This window comes from Pteronotus mesoamericanus, unplaced genomic scaffold, assembly GCF_021234165.1.
Source record: "Pteronotus mesoamericanus isolate MK-2021 breed Mesoamerican mustached bat unplaced genomic scaffold, CSHL_Meso_final contig_68, whole genome shotgun sequence".
Classification (NCBI taxonomy): domain Eukaryota; kingdom Metazoa; phylum Chordata; class Mammalia; order Chiroptera; family Mormoopidae; genus Pteronotus; species Pteronotus mesoamericanus.
In genome coordinates this window covers 2,117,814-2,132,075 of record NW_026555234.1, presented here as the reverse complement: position 1 = coordinate 2,132,075, position 14,262 = coordinate 2,117,814, and the positions used below count along the sequence as shown (strand labels likewise).

The window sequence follows — 14,262 nt, the reverse complement described above, 5'->3', positions numbered from 1 at the left end:
CTGGGAGCGGACGATCTCAGATGAAGCGTTTCCTCCTTCCCAGGCTGGACAGCGCGGTGTTTCTCGGCGAGGAAGACAGGGCGTTCTTCCGTGAGGCGGGCCGCTTCTCCCAAGTGGACGCCGCGCAGCTGCTGCGGAGGACGTCGGGCACGGACCTGTGCTCCGTGTACAGCCTGGGTGCGTGTGTGCGCGGGTGGCTGGTCGGGGGGCCCGGCTGCCTCCCCCACGGGCAGCCCTGCTCCTCTGTCTCCTCGCCCCGCACTCAGGGCCTGGGAGGCCGCAGTGCAGAACATTCCCGAAGGAAAGGTGTCACCCATGATGAAAAGAAGCAGGACAGAGGGGACGGTGGCAGAGCACCCTCGCCTGTCACAACTCTGGTCGTGGGGACGCGACATTACAGCTCCTTCCTCGTCCCGGGGTGGAGATAAACCCATATGTGCACACCCACGCGAAGACACACACACACTCGAGCACGCACACACATAGCTACACCTCCATGCACACCCATACGCATACACACACACACGCACACATCCTAGCCTGCTTGCTGGGCGCTGGCTGGTGGCCGACCTGTCTCTCCTCTCCCTTTCCAGACAGACTGGGAGGAGCCGAGGCTGAGCAGCCAGAAGAGCAAGGTGGGTCCTCACCGCCCACCCCCCGCCCCCGTGCAGGGCTCCTCTGTCCCCGGGCCGGGCCTCAGGGGACTGCACCGGGCAGGGACCCAGGGCCCACTGTCCGTGGGTGTGGGGCACAGACCTCACTTGCTTGCGGGGGAGGCTGGCAGGTGGGGGCCCTGCCCTGAGGCCGGATGGGGTAAAGGTGAAGCTCCCTCCTCTGCAGCAGCACGTCCCCGGCAAACATGCCTGGTCCCCCGCCCTGTCCGCCGGCAAGGCGGGCGTCCCCGCATTGCCTGGGCCCAGGTCTGGCCCAGGGTCGCTTCGCACAACCCAGAGCAGTCGCAGTTCTGGGCGTTAAAGGGTAGGCGGGCCCGGAGTCTGGAGCCTTAAGTTAGAGAAGCCCCCCCCCCCCGCCCCCCGCCGCAGGTCTGCTGCAGCCCCTGAGGGGCGGGTCCGGGGAGAACCCTCCTCCTCCCTCCCAGCCGCCACCTCCTCCCCAGCAGGGGGTCCGCATCGAGAGGGTCTGGGGACGTCCCCACCCCAGGTTGCTTTGAGAACCCCTGAGAATAGGAGGCATCGAATCACAAATAGGGAAGAGCCGCTTGCAGGAGTTGGTGAGACGCCGCCCCCCCAGGGCTGTTCCAGGGGCATCTCCCCAAGGCCGCGCTGGGTGAGAAAGGGGGGGGCCTCACGCCTGCCACGTCCAGGGCGCACATGCGGGGAGCCCCAGACGCGGGTGTGTTCTCGGCAAATATAACATACAGTCAGGTCAGACTTGCCACTATTGAGTTGTGTTTTTTTTTTTTGTTTTTTTTTTTAAATTCCTGGACTTTACAGACTAATAAGGACACGGTTATTTCTGAACACTTTTTATATGTGACTTTGAAACAGAAGAGCCTTTGCCGGTTCTTTCCTCCAAACAAACTCCCCTTGAAGCCTGTGTTTTCACATCAGGAAGCAGGGCTTGCTGGCTCCACGAAGCTGGGCAAGCTGCTGGCCTCCGCCTCTTTCCAAAGCCAACCGTCGGGGGCAGGCCGTGTGGGCGGCCGGGCAGCCCCGGATGCTCCAGCTCTTGCCCTTTCTTTCTTTTTTTTTTTAACCTTTAATAACCACGGGCCTCTGGTTCCCAAACCCGCCAATGAGAGGGTAGAGCTGGGGCATCTGGGAGCCGTGCCCGACCCTCCCTGGTGGAACCGGCCCCAGGCTGGGAAGGGGCTTTGCTCCGCTGTGGCTGCGTGTGTCAAGTCTGCGGAGTGGCTTTTGAGCCCAGACTGACCCTTTCTCGGATTGGCTCTGGATGATGTTGTGGGGACACCCGCCTCCCATGGGCAGCCCGAGGCGCAGGCACAGCCACCCGTGGGCAGTTGCAGCAGTGACGGATGTCCTGCTCAGTGGCTTGGAATCTTTCCAACGGGAGAGGGGGGTCTCCGAGTGGTCACGGAGCTAGGACACCAGTCTCCTGAAACTGCTTTCAAACAGGAAAGAGTAAGAAGAGGCCACTTGGATACTTGGCTGAATCGACCTGTGTTCCTCCTGTAACCATATGATTAAGCTCTCGCTGCGCACTGGGCTCCCACTGCGCGCTGGGTTCCCACTGTGCCCTGGGCTCCCACTGCGCGCTGGGCTCCCACTGTGCCCTGGGCTCCCACTGCGCGCTGGGTTCCCACTGTGCCCTGAGCTCCCACTGTGCCCTGGGCTCCCATTGTGCTCTGGGCTCCCACTGCGCGCTGGGCTCCCACTGCGCGCTGGGCTCCCACCATGCGCTGGGTGCTGGGCATTCCCTGGAAAGGCAGTATCTGCAAAGTGCCGCCACAGAGACACTGACCCCAGGGAAGGACGTCCCTGCCCCACCCTGGACTCAGATCAGACTCTAAACCACCCGGGGTTTTGTTGACTTGCAGAAATGCCTCCTCCTGGCCTGCATCCAGAGCCACGGGAGACCCTGCAGAAGGTGAAGAATGTTCTGGAACAATGGAAGTCCTGCCCCAGCTGCCCCAAGGAGCCGGTCTCCTGGGATCTCCATACCGTGCCCAGCGGTGTGAGCTCACCCGATGACCAGGAGCCCTGCTTCTGCCTGGACGCTGAGGACGACTGGGCCGACCCGGAGGCCCTGGGCTCCCTGCTGCGCTTCTTGGACTCTCCCAGGTATGAGGCCTGCTTCCGGGGCCTGTACGACCTCTCCCTGCCGGCACTGAGCACCATGTTCCGTGGCTTCACCGACGAGGAAGAGCTGGCTGGGCGCCTGGCACGGGCCCGGGGGGTAGCCAAGAAGGCGGACTTCCCCATGGCCCTGGCCAGGCTCTGCTTCCTCCTGGGGCGGCTGTGCTTGCGGAAGCTCAAACTGTCCCAGGCCCGGGTATACTTCGAGGAAGCTCTGGGGGCCTTGGGGGGCCACTTCGGCGACCTCTTCCTGGTGGTGGCCCTGTATGCCAACCTGGCCACCATCCACCTGAGGCAGAAGAACAGGGAGAAGTGCGGGCAGGTGGTGCCCAGGGCCGCTGCCCTGCTCCTGGGGACAGCCGGCCACGTCTGCAGCACCGAGGCGGAGGCGGAGCTCCTGAGACACGGCCTGCGGAGGGCCATCAGCGGCCAGAGCCCTCAGGCCGAGGCCCGGGCCTGCTTCCTGCTGGCCAGGCACCACGTGCACCTCAAGCAGCCGGAGGCCGCCCTGCCCTTCCTGGAGAGGCTGCTGCTTCTGCACAGGACCTTGGGATCCCCGGACGCCTTGTGGCCGGCCGATGGCTACCTGCTCCTGGCAGACATCTACAGCCGCAAGTGCCTGCCCCACCTGGCGCTCAGCTGCGTCAAGGTGGGCTCGCTGCGGACGCGGGGCTCTCTGGCCAGCTCGCTCCGGAGCGTGGACCTGGTCCTGAGGAATACCCCCCAGTCCCCGCGCCTCCCCGCCCAGACCGCGCACTACCTCAGGCAGGCGCTGGCCGCCACGGCCTTGAGCCCAGGGCCAGCGCCCCGCGGCCTCCTGCACGCCAGCCTGGCCAGGCTGCACAGCCTCCATGGGCAGCACGGCCAGGCCATCTCCGCCATGCTGCGGGCCGTGGAAGCCGACGCCCAGGTGGACGGCGGCCTGCTCGTGGACCGCCTGGTGGCCCTCGCCTGGCTGCACGTGCTCCACAGGCAGAGCTCAGTGGCCCTGGACATCCTGGAGTTGGTCCTGGATGCAGCTGTGGCCAGCGCGGACCAGGAGGGCGTGGTCGCCAACATGACGGCCATCGCCCTGAAGAGGACGGGCCGGACCCGGCAGGCGGCCGAGGGCTACTACCGCGCCCTGCGCATCGCCAAGGCCCGGGGCCAGCCGCGGAACCAGGCGGTGGCCCTGGCCAACTTCGGGGCCTTGTGCCTGCGGGCCGGGGCGCGCGGGCTGGCCCAGCACTACCTCCTGGAGGCCGTGCAGCTCTTCTCGCGGCTGCCCAGCGGGGAGTGCGGCCGGGACTTCACCCAGGTGCTCCTGCAGCTGGGCTGCCTGTACACCTGCCGGGCCCTTGCCCGGCAGGGCAAGTGCTACTATGAGTGGGCCTTCCTGGTCGCCGTGGAGACGGACCACTTGGAGAGTAAGTGCTGCCCTGGCCCTGCTCTGACGTCCTGGAAAGAATGTGTTTTCTTCTCACGTCCGCTCAGAGCACCCCCGGTGTGCGCGGCTCGCAGGCGGGCGGTGGTTTCCCACCCCTGAGAGCACTAAGAGGACCTGCAGCTGCTTGTGGGGGTGGGGGGAGGGCGCCCCACACTGGGCCAGGCGCCTGCAGGGCCGCCACCACGGCTCAGCCCGCCTGGGGCTTCCTGCCTTGAGATCCGGGAGCCCGCGGCCAGGGAATTCCCGCGGGCGGGGGCAGGCGGGGCAGGTCGCCTTGCACGTAGCCCAGGCCGGGAGGGGCGGCTGAGCAGACGGGACCCGTGGGAACCTTGAACACGGGGGTGGTTTAGGGGGGCATCCTCTGGGCACCGAGCAGCCCTGCACACCGGACGCCTCCCAGGGGGCGGTGGTCCCGGGGCGGAGGAGCATTAGCTTTGCGCACAGCCCTCGGCGTGTGAGTGCACCAGGCTCCGGGCAGGGCTCCCCCTGCAAACGGCACCCGAGGGGCTCTCGTGGGAAAGAGGCCCCGGTCACACAAGCCCCACGCGGGTCCTCGGCGTGCTGATGGGCAGCTCCCAGCCCGGCTCCTGGGTCAGGGCGTCCCTTTAGTCTTGGGCCTGAGGGTAAGGAGGGCTTAGCCGAGCACGGGCAGGACGGGAGCTGGCAGAAGGGGCAGCTGGAGCCAAGGCCCTGCCGGCAGGAGCTGGGCCGCACGCTGCGGAGGCGAGCGCCTCGACAGGGCCAGGCGGGGCGGAGAGCCGGGCTGCGGTCTGGCGTCCTCCCCGAGAGTGCTGGGGGCGCCCCCTGAGGCTGGCAGGGGCGCTGTGGGCCCCTCAGAGCACTCGGAGATCAGAGTTGGGAAGGCCAAGCCGGGGGACCTGGGGGACCGTGCTGTACCCCAACCCCTGTATTGAATGGCAAGGAGATTGAGGGCTGGGTGGTTCCCAGGGTCATCACGCGTTTGCTGTGGGCCGCCTTGCAGGCTGTTTCAGCCGTTGGGGTCCCTTTCGGCGTTTGTTCCTTTTCTGTAGGTCATCTGATGTGTCCGTGCGCATGGCACACAGGATGCTGTCAGCACCCTGTCACCTCTGAGGTCATGTCCCGGGTGAGGGTGAATGTCCCTCTCACTCTGACCTCGGCAACTTGCGTCTTCTCTTTTTTTCTCAGTCAGTCTGGCTAATGATTTGTCCGTGTCATTAATCTTGTCCGAGAACCAGCGTTTGGCTTCATTGATTTTTCTATTGTCTATTTTTAAAATTATGTCCTTGAATCTTTTTTAAACTTTTTTTATTTATGAATTTGAGAGTGAGAGAATGAAGTAACGGGGAAGGGGGGAGAGAGAAAGAAACATTGATTTGTTGTTCCACTTATTTATGCATTTGTTGGTTGATTTCTGGATGGGCCCTGACCGGGGATCGAACCTGCAACCTTGGCATATCGGGATGATGCTCTAACCACGTGAGCCACCTGGCCAGGGCTTTGGATCGTTTTTAATGGTGAAAGCTCTCAGCTGTCCCCAGGCCCCCTGCTTTCAGACGAGGCAACTGAAGCTGCGGTTGTGAGCCCGTTGTCAGGACAGAGCTCTGGTTCCCGAATGCCAGAGGCGGCACTGGGATCCCGTCTGCCCTGCGTGTCTGTGCTCAGTCTTGGGTGTGGCCGGCCCACCTGCCGGCGGGGGTGCTGGCGTCCAGCCTCGTCAGCCCAGTATGACAGGCTTCCTGGCCGCCGGGTCGGGAGGAGCTCTGTGAAGCAGGGGCAGGTGTCCTGCTGGGAGAGCCTGGCCAGGACCCCCGCGTGGGGCTGATAAAAGCGGTCGTGCGTGTCCCCAGCACCCATGCCCCGCCCGGCCTGGCCCCATCGTGCAGGACCTTGGCCAGGGCCCTCAGCCTGCCTGAGCTGGGGCTCCCCGCCTGCGAGGACCCCAGTCACAGAGGTCCGGGAGCGGTGGGCGCGCAGCCGGGGCCCTCGAAAGCTGCAAACGTTGCCGTGTAAGTGCCCGTGATCTCTTCCTCATGTCTCCTGCCCAGGCCAACTGCACGCCGTCCAGCGGCTCTGTCACTTCTACAGCACGGTCAAGCCCCGGGCGGCCCAGTGCGTGGTCTACCATGAGTTCCAGCTCTCACTGGCCCGAAGAGTGGCCGACAAGGCGCTGGAGGGGCAGCTCCTGGAGACCATCAGCCAGCTCTACCTGTCCCTGGGCACTGAGCGGTGAGCACCGGCTCTGCAGAGCGGCAGGGGGTGGCAAGGACGCCGGGGGCCCCCCGGGGGCCTCCCGGGACCCTTAGTACCGGGCAAGCTCTGCGGCGCCAGGTAGGGGCCGTACTGACAGATGCCCATGACGCAGGAGCCCGCGATGCCTGTCCTCGGTCTCCGCTGGCCCTCCTCCCCGGGGGAGGCCGCGTGCACTCTGGGCCGCCCTCTGCTGTGGGGGCTCCTGTAAGCTGACCTCTGCTCGCCCTGGGCCTGCTCCCTTGGCCCCGTTCCGGTGTAAGGACAGCAGCCACCTGTGTTTGGGGGAGCCTCGTGCACAGAGGACAGTCCATTGCCCCATCAGCTTTCCATGGGGCCGGGTTTCAGGGTCCTGTGTCCCTTGTGAAGCCCACACTGGGCCCCTGACTGGACGGGGTGGGGGATGGCTGGAGCCAGGCAGCCCGCAGGGCCTGGGAGAAGCTCCATCGCCCGCCCTTTGGTGCAGGGTCTCGCTGAAAGAGAGGGAGGAGCCAGGCTTCCACAGGCTTTGGCGCGGCTAGTCCTGGGCCTCGGTTCCACGGCAGGGCCCGTGGGCCAGAGCTTCTCAAAGCGGGGTCCCCAGTGGTAGCATCCGCATCAGCGGGGAGCTTGCTGGGAAGGCCCCCTCCCAGGCCCGCCCCAGAGTTAGAAGCACGGGAGCAGAGCCCAGCCGCCCGCGACTTACGCCCTCTGGGTGACTGGCTCGCTCCAGTCTGATCATCTCTGAATTTGGCCCAGGGCTCTGTTTGCTGCTGTGCCCAGAGAGGTCAGGCACCTGTGGGCAGGAGGAGGGCAGAGACGGGACCCCGCGCCCCTCCGGGCCACGTGGCTGACGCTTCCTTCCGGAGAGCCTCCTTTATCTTTGCTGGGCACGCCGTGCAGCCTGCGTTCACGGGGCTCCCCCAGCAGCCTGGGCAGGTGCGCCAGCACCGGCCCGGCCCTGGGAAGAGCCTGGTCCCCTCCCACTGGGCGGCCAGCCCGGGGTGGGGCTAGTTTTGACTGTTGCATCTAATTCCAGGGCCTACAAATCGGCGCTGGACTACACCAAGCGCAGCCTGGGGATATTCATCGACCTCCAGGAGAAGGAGAAGGAGGCATACGCCTGGCTGCAGGCTGGGAAGATCTACTACCTCCTCCAGCAGAACGAGTTGGTGGACCTGTACATCCAGGTGCGAGGGGCTGGTGCACCTGTGCATCCAGGTGTGAGGGCTGCTGGTGTGCCCTCTCGTCCAGGTGCGAGGGGCTGGTGCGCTGTGGATCCGTGCATCCAGGTGCGAGGGCTGGTGCGCCTGTGCACCCAGGCCACTCACTCGTCCCTAAGCCACGGTTGAGCTGTGTGCCAGGTGCCCTTGCCATCTCGCCGTTGTCCCTGGATTGTGTTTCCCGCCCCGCCCCCCACCAGCATCTCTCACAACAGCTTCGGCTCCCCGGGGCCAGAGGCATGTGCCCCTCGCCGTGCCCCCACCCTGCTGGGACACAGCAAGGGCTCCATCCATGTGCACACAACGTGCCCACGCAGCTGGCACACAGAAGACCTCGCTCCTGTAGCATGTGGCACGTCTCCTTTAAACATGACATGACCCAGGACAAATTGGGAGGCTCACAATCTTTGCGAGTTGTTTCCTTTTCGAGTACCTGCTGTGCACCTCCCTGGGCCAGGGGCTGAGGCTCTGGGGGGTCCGGAGCTCCCGGCTGAGGGGGCAAGGCTCCTCGGGCAAGGCTGGCTCGGGGTCCCGGGGCTGTGGCAGGATGGGGGGCGGGGGACAGAAAGGAGCAGGAGGATGAGCGCGTGTCCGTCTGGGGCCACTGAGACTGGTTCCAGTTGCCGCAAGTGGGGCCCATGTCCATGGTTGGGGGGCGGGCCAGCAGCAGGACTCACAGGGGCAAAAGCGCGGAGCTCCAAGTGGGGGGGGGGGGGCCAAGTCCGGGACTGCCGGCAGCCGGGCATGGCTGGACCGCAGGCGGGGACGAGTCCTCCCGTTTCCTCGGCCGTCCTTGCGGAGCACCTACTCTGCACCAGGCCCTGTGCCCGGCCCTGGGCGCGGCCGAGAAGCTGGTCGCCTCTGTACTCTGGGGGGAGAGATGGGCAGACGTGTGCCATCAGGTGTTGCCAAGGGGCGCAGAGGAAACAGAGTGGGAGCGGGGGCCCCGCAAGGCCGAGCGGAGGGTGCCGCGTCTGGGCGTGGCCTCGGACTCGAGAGCCAGCTGTGAACTCTGTGCCCGGAGCTGTGAGCTCCGGGTCCTCAACAGGACAAGCCTCCTCACGGGACCCAGGGCTGAAGGGGTCACCTCACGCCAGTGGGTGACAGTGAGCTCGAAATGCACAGGGCTTGTCGCTCCCAAAGCGTGTGAGGGACGTGGCCCCCAGCGCACGTGCTTCTGAAGCGCGACTGGGGGTCTCATGACAGGTGCCGCCTCCCCACAGGTGGCACAGGACGCAGCCCTGTACACGGGGGACCCCAACCTGGGGCTGGAGCTGTTCGAGGCTGCCGGAGACATCTTCTTCAACGGGGCCTGGGAGCGGGAGAAAGCCGTGTCCTTCTACAGGGTGAGGGCCCGGGGCCATGCGCAGGGGCGGGGCTCCGGGGGCATGAGGGCGGGGCCCGGGCACAGGCGCTGCGGGGCCGGGGCCTCCCAGAAGTAGGGCCGTCTGAGAGAGTCACGACCCCCCGGCTCCCACCCAGAGGGTCAGAGGAAGGGAGGGCTGTGAGGGCCACGGGCAGCTTTGGGCATTCAGCACACATCTGGGTCACCTCCAACAACCTGGGGTGTGAGCCCGCCCCCATCGTACACATGAGGATGCTGAGGCTCTGAGACCCACGGGGCGTGCCGAAGGACACGGCACATCAGCTGGGGGACGGGGGGACTGGGGGACGGGGGGACGGGGGGCCGGGGGGACGGGGGGCCGGGGGGACGGGGGGCCGGGGGGATGGGGACTGGGGCCTGGTCCACGTGTGCCCCCCCGCCCCGAGGGAGCGGCTTCTCCCCTCCCAGCTGCCCAGCGCCTGGCGTGCAGCTCGGCCCTGGGGTTCAGATAAACGTGGCGCCTTCAGCGCATAGCGGGCGCTGGACCCTCCTGGTCAGGCCCCCCCGCCCCGGAGGGGAGGGCTGGTCAGAGCGAGGCAGCGCAGGCGGGCGGGCTGAGGGTCACACCCTGGCTTGCTCACCGCCCTGGAGGTGCCAGGGCCTCTCTGAGCTGCCCTTCCCATCGGGGGACGGTGGGGTAGCTGTGCTTGGGGTAGCTGTGCTTGGGGCTCTGAGGGGGACCCTGGGTGTGGGCCAGCCGCTATAGGAGAGGGCCTGACCCCCCGCCTGTGTGGACAGGACCGGGCGCTGCCGCTGGCTGTGACCACAGGGAACCAGGAGGCAGAGCTCCGGCTGTGCAACAAGCTGGTGGCGCTGCTGACGGAAGTGGGGACACCGCAGGAGGGCCTGGAGTTCGCCCACGTGGCCCTGGCTCTCAGCATCTCGCTGGGTGAGCCCCTCACCCCTGAAATGAGGGCCGGAGCGGAAGGTCACGGGAGGCGGGCACAGGACGGCGTGGGCTCCTCCTGCCCGCCCGTCCATCTGTCCTTGGGCTGCCCTCTGTGCGGTGGGCCGAGATGAGCCGCATCCCCCCTCCCAGCCCCTGCCCGAGCCGCGCGCGCTGCCTGGCTGGATGCGACCAGCTCGGCGGCACCTCGGCCGCTTCGCTCGCCAACGGTCAGGCCGGCCACTGCGCCTTGTGTCCCAGACGCGCAGGCTTCTCACCTGCCCCCAACCTGCCAGGGCGCGTCGGCCCTTCCCCGCGCTCAGCCAGCCCCAGCTGTCCCCCGGCTGGCGAAACCCCAGAACCCTTTCCACGAGCCGGTCCCTCGGAGCCGGGTGTCCCTCTGTCCCAGCACCCGACTGTGCTGCCCCAGGCCTCCCAGCTTCCCCCAGAGAAGGGAGCCCCGAGAGGGCCGGGCACGCAGAGGGCGGGAAGCAGGGTTCGCGTGCTGGCCCCACGGGGCTCCCTGGAAGGGGGAGGTGGGCATGGCCTAGTCTGATGACTCCCCGAGGACGGGGCGGGGGCTGCTGCTGATACACCAGGAGGGTCAGATGTCATGTCCGAGGTTGACCGGAGCCCTGGCCCCTGCGGGTGCAACTGCATGACTTTTGGGGTCTGCTAGTCAAAAATAGCAACAAAGGCACCCCATCCAGGCGACCACATGCCGGCTCGGAGGTGGGGCCTCCCAGTCCTCAACGGTGTCCCACCCCCGCGGTGGATGGGGGCGCTGGGGGTGGGTGTTGCTGGGCCCACTTCTCGGACGGGAAGAGTGCGTCTCGGGCCGGGAGGTGACGGGCACGAGCTTTGAGGCGGCACCGGCGCGGGTGCTCCCGAGGAGCCCGTGCCCCTGCCACCGCCCCCTCCCCGCAGTGTGTCCTCACGCGGGGCCCTCCCCTGCGTCCCCAGGGGACCGTCTGAACGAGCGCGTGGCTTACCACCGGCTGGCCGCCCTGCACCACCAGCTGGGCCACGGCGAGCTGGCCGAGCACTTCTACCTGAAGGCGCTCTCGCTCTGCACCTCGCCGCTGGAGTTCGATGAGGAGACACTGTACTACGTGAAAGTGTACCTGGTGCTCGGGGACATCATCTTCTACGAGCTGAAGGTGTGTGCGGGGCGGGGAGGCGGGCCTCCGGTGCGCGGGGCCGCGTAGGGGCACCCTCGCCGGCCTTGGGTGGGATCCCCACTGAGGCCCCAGAGGCTTGGGTCCAGGTCCTCTGTCCGGCGCGCCCCAGGCCCCAGGGGCTCCGGGCCTGGCCAGGAGGAGCGGGCGCGGCCAGCCGGCCCTCCGAGCCCCAAGCAAGGCCAGGGCCTGCCCTTCAGAGCTCAGGGTCAGTGGAGGAGGCTGACATGGGAACAGGTGGCAGCAGCTGTTGGGTAAGGGACCAACGGGAGTGTAACCAGGGGGGCCTCCTGGAGGAGGTGGCGCAAAAGCTGAGTGTGGACAGTCCAATGGGAGTTAGCCACAGACAAGTGGGAGGGGAAAAGGACTCTCAGGGAAGAAAGGAGGGGGTCGCTGTGATCTCTGTGACGCAAGATGCAGCCCGAATCCTGGCCCCTCTTCCAGGAAGCCTGCCAGTCTGTGCAGGGCTCTTCCTGGGACCCTGGGACACCTTGAATCCTCATGTCACCTGGGCAGGGTGGCCACAATCATCCCACTTCACAGGAGAAAGCTCGGGTGTGATTTGCCCCAGGGTTCCAAGCAGGGACACGGCTCCAGGCAGCCAGGCTGAGCTGGGCCCATCGGAGTGCGGGCCTTGGCTATGCGCTGGCGCCACCTGATGGTCAGGAGCAGTCACTGCGGCCTCGGCCACGTCAGAGCCAGGCAGCTCTGGGGGATCCTGAGAGCAGTGGCAACCTCTGCGGCTGAGCGTGGCCCAGGCCGTGTGACTGGGCCCTGTGTCGTCCAGGCTGGGGCTGGAGACGCGAGTGGGGGCGGGGCGGGGCACCCTGACTTGGGACCCTGGGTTGGAGGCTAAGTTGCCTCTGGAATAGGAGCCAGTGTCTGGGAGACGTCACGCCCCATCAAAACTGCAAGGAAAGCTTCCGGAGGTGACACTGTGCGGGGCCGTGGGCGAGGTGGGGCCCGGCCATGTGGCCTCAGTGTGGACACGGACAGATGGAGGGACAGGAGTTGGGATGGCCCTGGGCTGGGGCGGCCCCGCGGGGGCAGCCAGACCCACCTCAGCCCGGGGGAAGCCACTGGGCCTCCGGGTGGGGGTGCGGCCCGGGCTGTGCAGGGCAGGGACCCCCTCAGGAGGGCCGGGGAGCAACGCAGGGGCCTGGCCGGAACGGGGCCTGGTGAAGGGCGGGGGGCGGGGCGGCCAGAGCGCCCGTCCAGGCTGCGCAGACCTCAGGGGCGCCCCCGAACCTCTGGCAGCCCCTCTGGAGCAGGTGGGCCTCTCCCAGGGGAATACCAGGGGCGCCCCCATCGCGGGCCTCCCGGGTGTCCCACCTGCCGCAGCCGGCACAGCGGGGGGCGGGGGGGGTGGGCGGTCAGCGGTGGGGGCAGCTCTGGGGACTTGGCTCCACGCGGCCCCTTCCACCCAGGACCAGCTCCTGTGCGACCTGTGCTCAACCTCACGTCTCCCCTCAGGACCCGTTCGACGCGGCCGGGTACTACCAGCTGGCGCTGGCGGCGGCCGTGGACCTGGGCCACAAAAAGGCCCAGATGAAGATCTACGCGCGCCTGGCCACCATCTACCACAGCTTCCTGCGGGACCGCGAGAAGTCTCTCTTCTTCTACCAGAAGGCCAGGGCCTTCGCTTCAGAGCTCAACCTCCGCAGGGCCAACCTGGCCCCCCAGCGGTGCTGGGGGCGGGTGCCCTGGCTGGCCTCCGGCGGCCACTCGCCCTGAGGGCCCGTGTTTTGGGTGTGGGGCCTGGCGCTCAGTTTCTGGGAAACGAGGGCAGGGGCCGAACAGCAATAAATGTGTTTGCAGCCACCTCCTCAAGTCTGCAGGCCTCCTGGGGAGCGAGCACCCAGGGACGAGGCCCCGACCGGGGGCCACCCTGCTGCTGCACCCCACCCTCAGGTATAAGTGGGAAGGCTGGGAGTCCCACAGGCCCAGGCCAGGTCCCCTGCCAGGCACTCACACGCGGCCTTGGGCGCATCACTCACTTGTCCCTCCTCGGAGCCCTTGCCATGTGTCTGGCGTGGAGTTCTAGCCTCTAACCTTCAGGCCTCCCTGCGGGGTTGGACGGCTGTGGGCCCCTTTTACAGCTGAAAAACAGGACCAGAGAGGTCGGGTGCTTTGCCCACAGTCACACAGCGGGTAGTAGGGGCTGAGCTCCAGAGTTGAGCCTGGTAGCAGGTAGGCGCCGCAGCGTCTGCCGCCTACCCCGCCGGCCCCCCTGCTCCCTGCACCCCCCCCCCCGGGGCAGCAGTCCCAGGAACCCCCCCGCATTCCTCGCTGAAATCCTCCCCCGACTGACAGGCAGGGGACCCAAGGCCCAAGGAGGCAGGTCGGGTGGGGGTCGCCCACAGGGCACCACTCCAAGCTCCTCGTTTTCTTTAATTTATTTTGTGCGTCAGGCAAAATTCACGTAACATAAAATCAACTGTTTCAAGCGGCTGATTCAGGGGCGTTTTTCTCCGTCATGATGCTGTGCCACCACCACCCCTGTCTGGGTCCAAAACACGGTCCACCCCCCGAGGAAGCCTGTGCCCCTGAAACCGACACTTCTCAGCCCCTCTCCCCACACCCTCATTTAACAGAAGGGGAGACCAAAGCCAGGAGCGGGCTCACCGGTGGGGCAGAGCGGGTCCAGTGCTGGGCCCGGGTCGCGGCCAGCAGAGGGGGCAGGGCCCTGGGGAGAGCAGAAGAGATCTGTCAGTCCTCCTTCCTCCGGTCCTGGGTGCTGGGAGCCCCACCACCCGCCCCAGAGCCTACAGGCCTCCCACCAGGGGGCAGCAGAGAGCTTCCCAGAGCCCAAACCCCGGCAAAGGAACAGCCTGATGAGAACTGGGAATGGAGCTGGGACAAACCTTCTGACCTTGACCCAAGGCTGCCTTTTCTGCGGCTGGCCTGAAAGTGGGAAGGAAAACAGGAAGGCCTGAGGAAGCGCCCGTCCCAGGCGCCCCGGGGACACAGATCTCTGAGGCCTGTGACCGGCAGCCAGCCAGCACCCAGGCCTGGGCCCGTAGCCACTCGGAGTGGGGTGGGACCCACAGCAGGTCACCCGCCAACCACCTGCCACAGACAGCGTGGGCCTTGGCATCTGTGCCCCGCCGCAAGCTTTCGTCCCCTGACCGCCCCTCCCCCCACCCCCCGGGGGAAGTGGCCTCCTGGGACCCCGCTGCT

General features: G+C 66.8%; 1 protein-coding gene across 2 annotated transcripts in view; it reads left to right on the top strand.

Moving 5' to 3' along the window:
* Window positions 1-13,234, top strand: part of SH3TC1 (SH3 domain and tetratricopeptide repeats 1) — a 34,491-nt gene extending 21,257 nt beyond the window's left edge. For both annotated transcript variants that reach the window (XM_054581904.1, XM_054581905.1), the window contains 9 exons: window positions 44-177; window positions 594-635; window positions 2,519-4,183; window positions 6,231-6,411; window positions 7,451-7,601; window positions 8,858-8,980; window positions 9,757-9,907; window positions 10,868-11,064; window positions 12,556-13,234. In XM_054581904.1, the coding sequence (XP_054437879.1) occupies window positions 44-177; window positions 594-635; window positions 2,519-4,183; window positions 6,231-6,411; window positions 7,451-7,601; window positions 8,858-8,980; window positions 9,757-9,907; window positions 10,868-11,064; window positions 12,556-12,816 (2,905 nt within the window). In that variant the 3' untranslated portion in view covers window positions 12,817-13,234. The remainder of the gene's footprint in view (window positions 1-43; window positions 178-593; window positions 636-2,518; window positions 4,184-6,230; window positions 6,412-7,450; window positions 7,602-8,857; window positions 8,981-9,756; window positions 9,908-10,867; window positions 11,065-12,555) is intronic.
* Window positions 13,235-14,262: the final 1,028 nt, after the last annotated feature.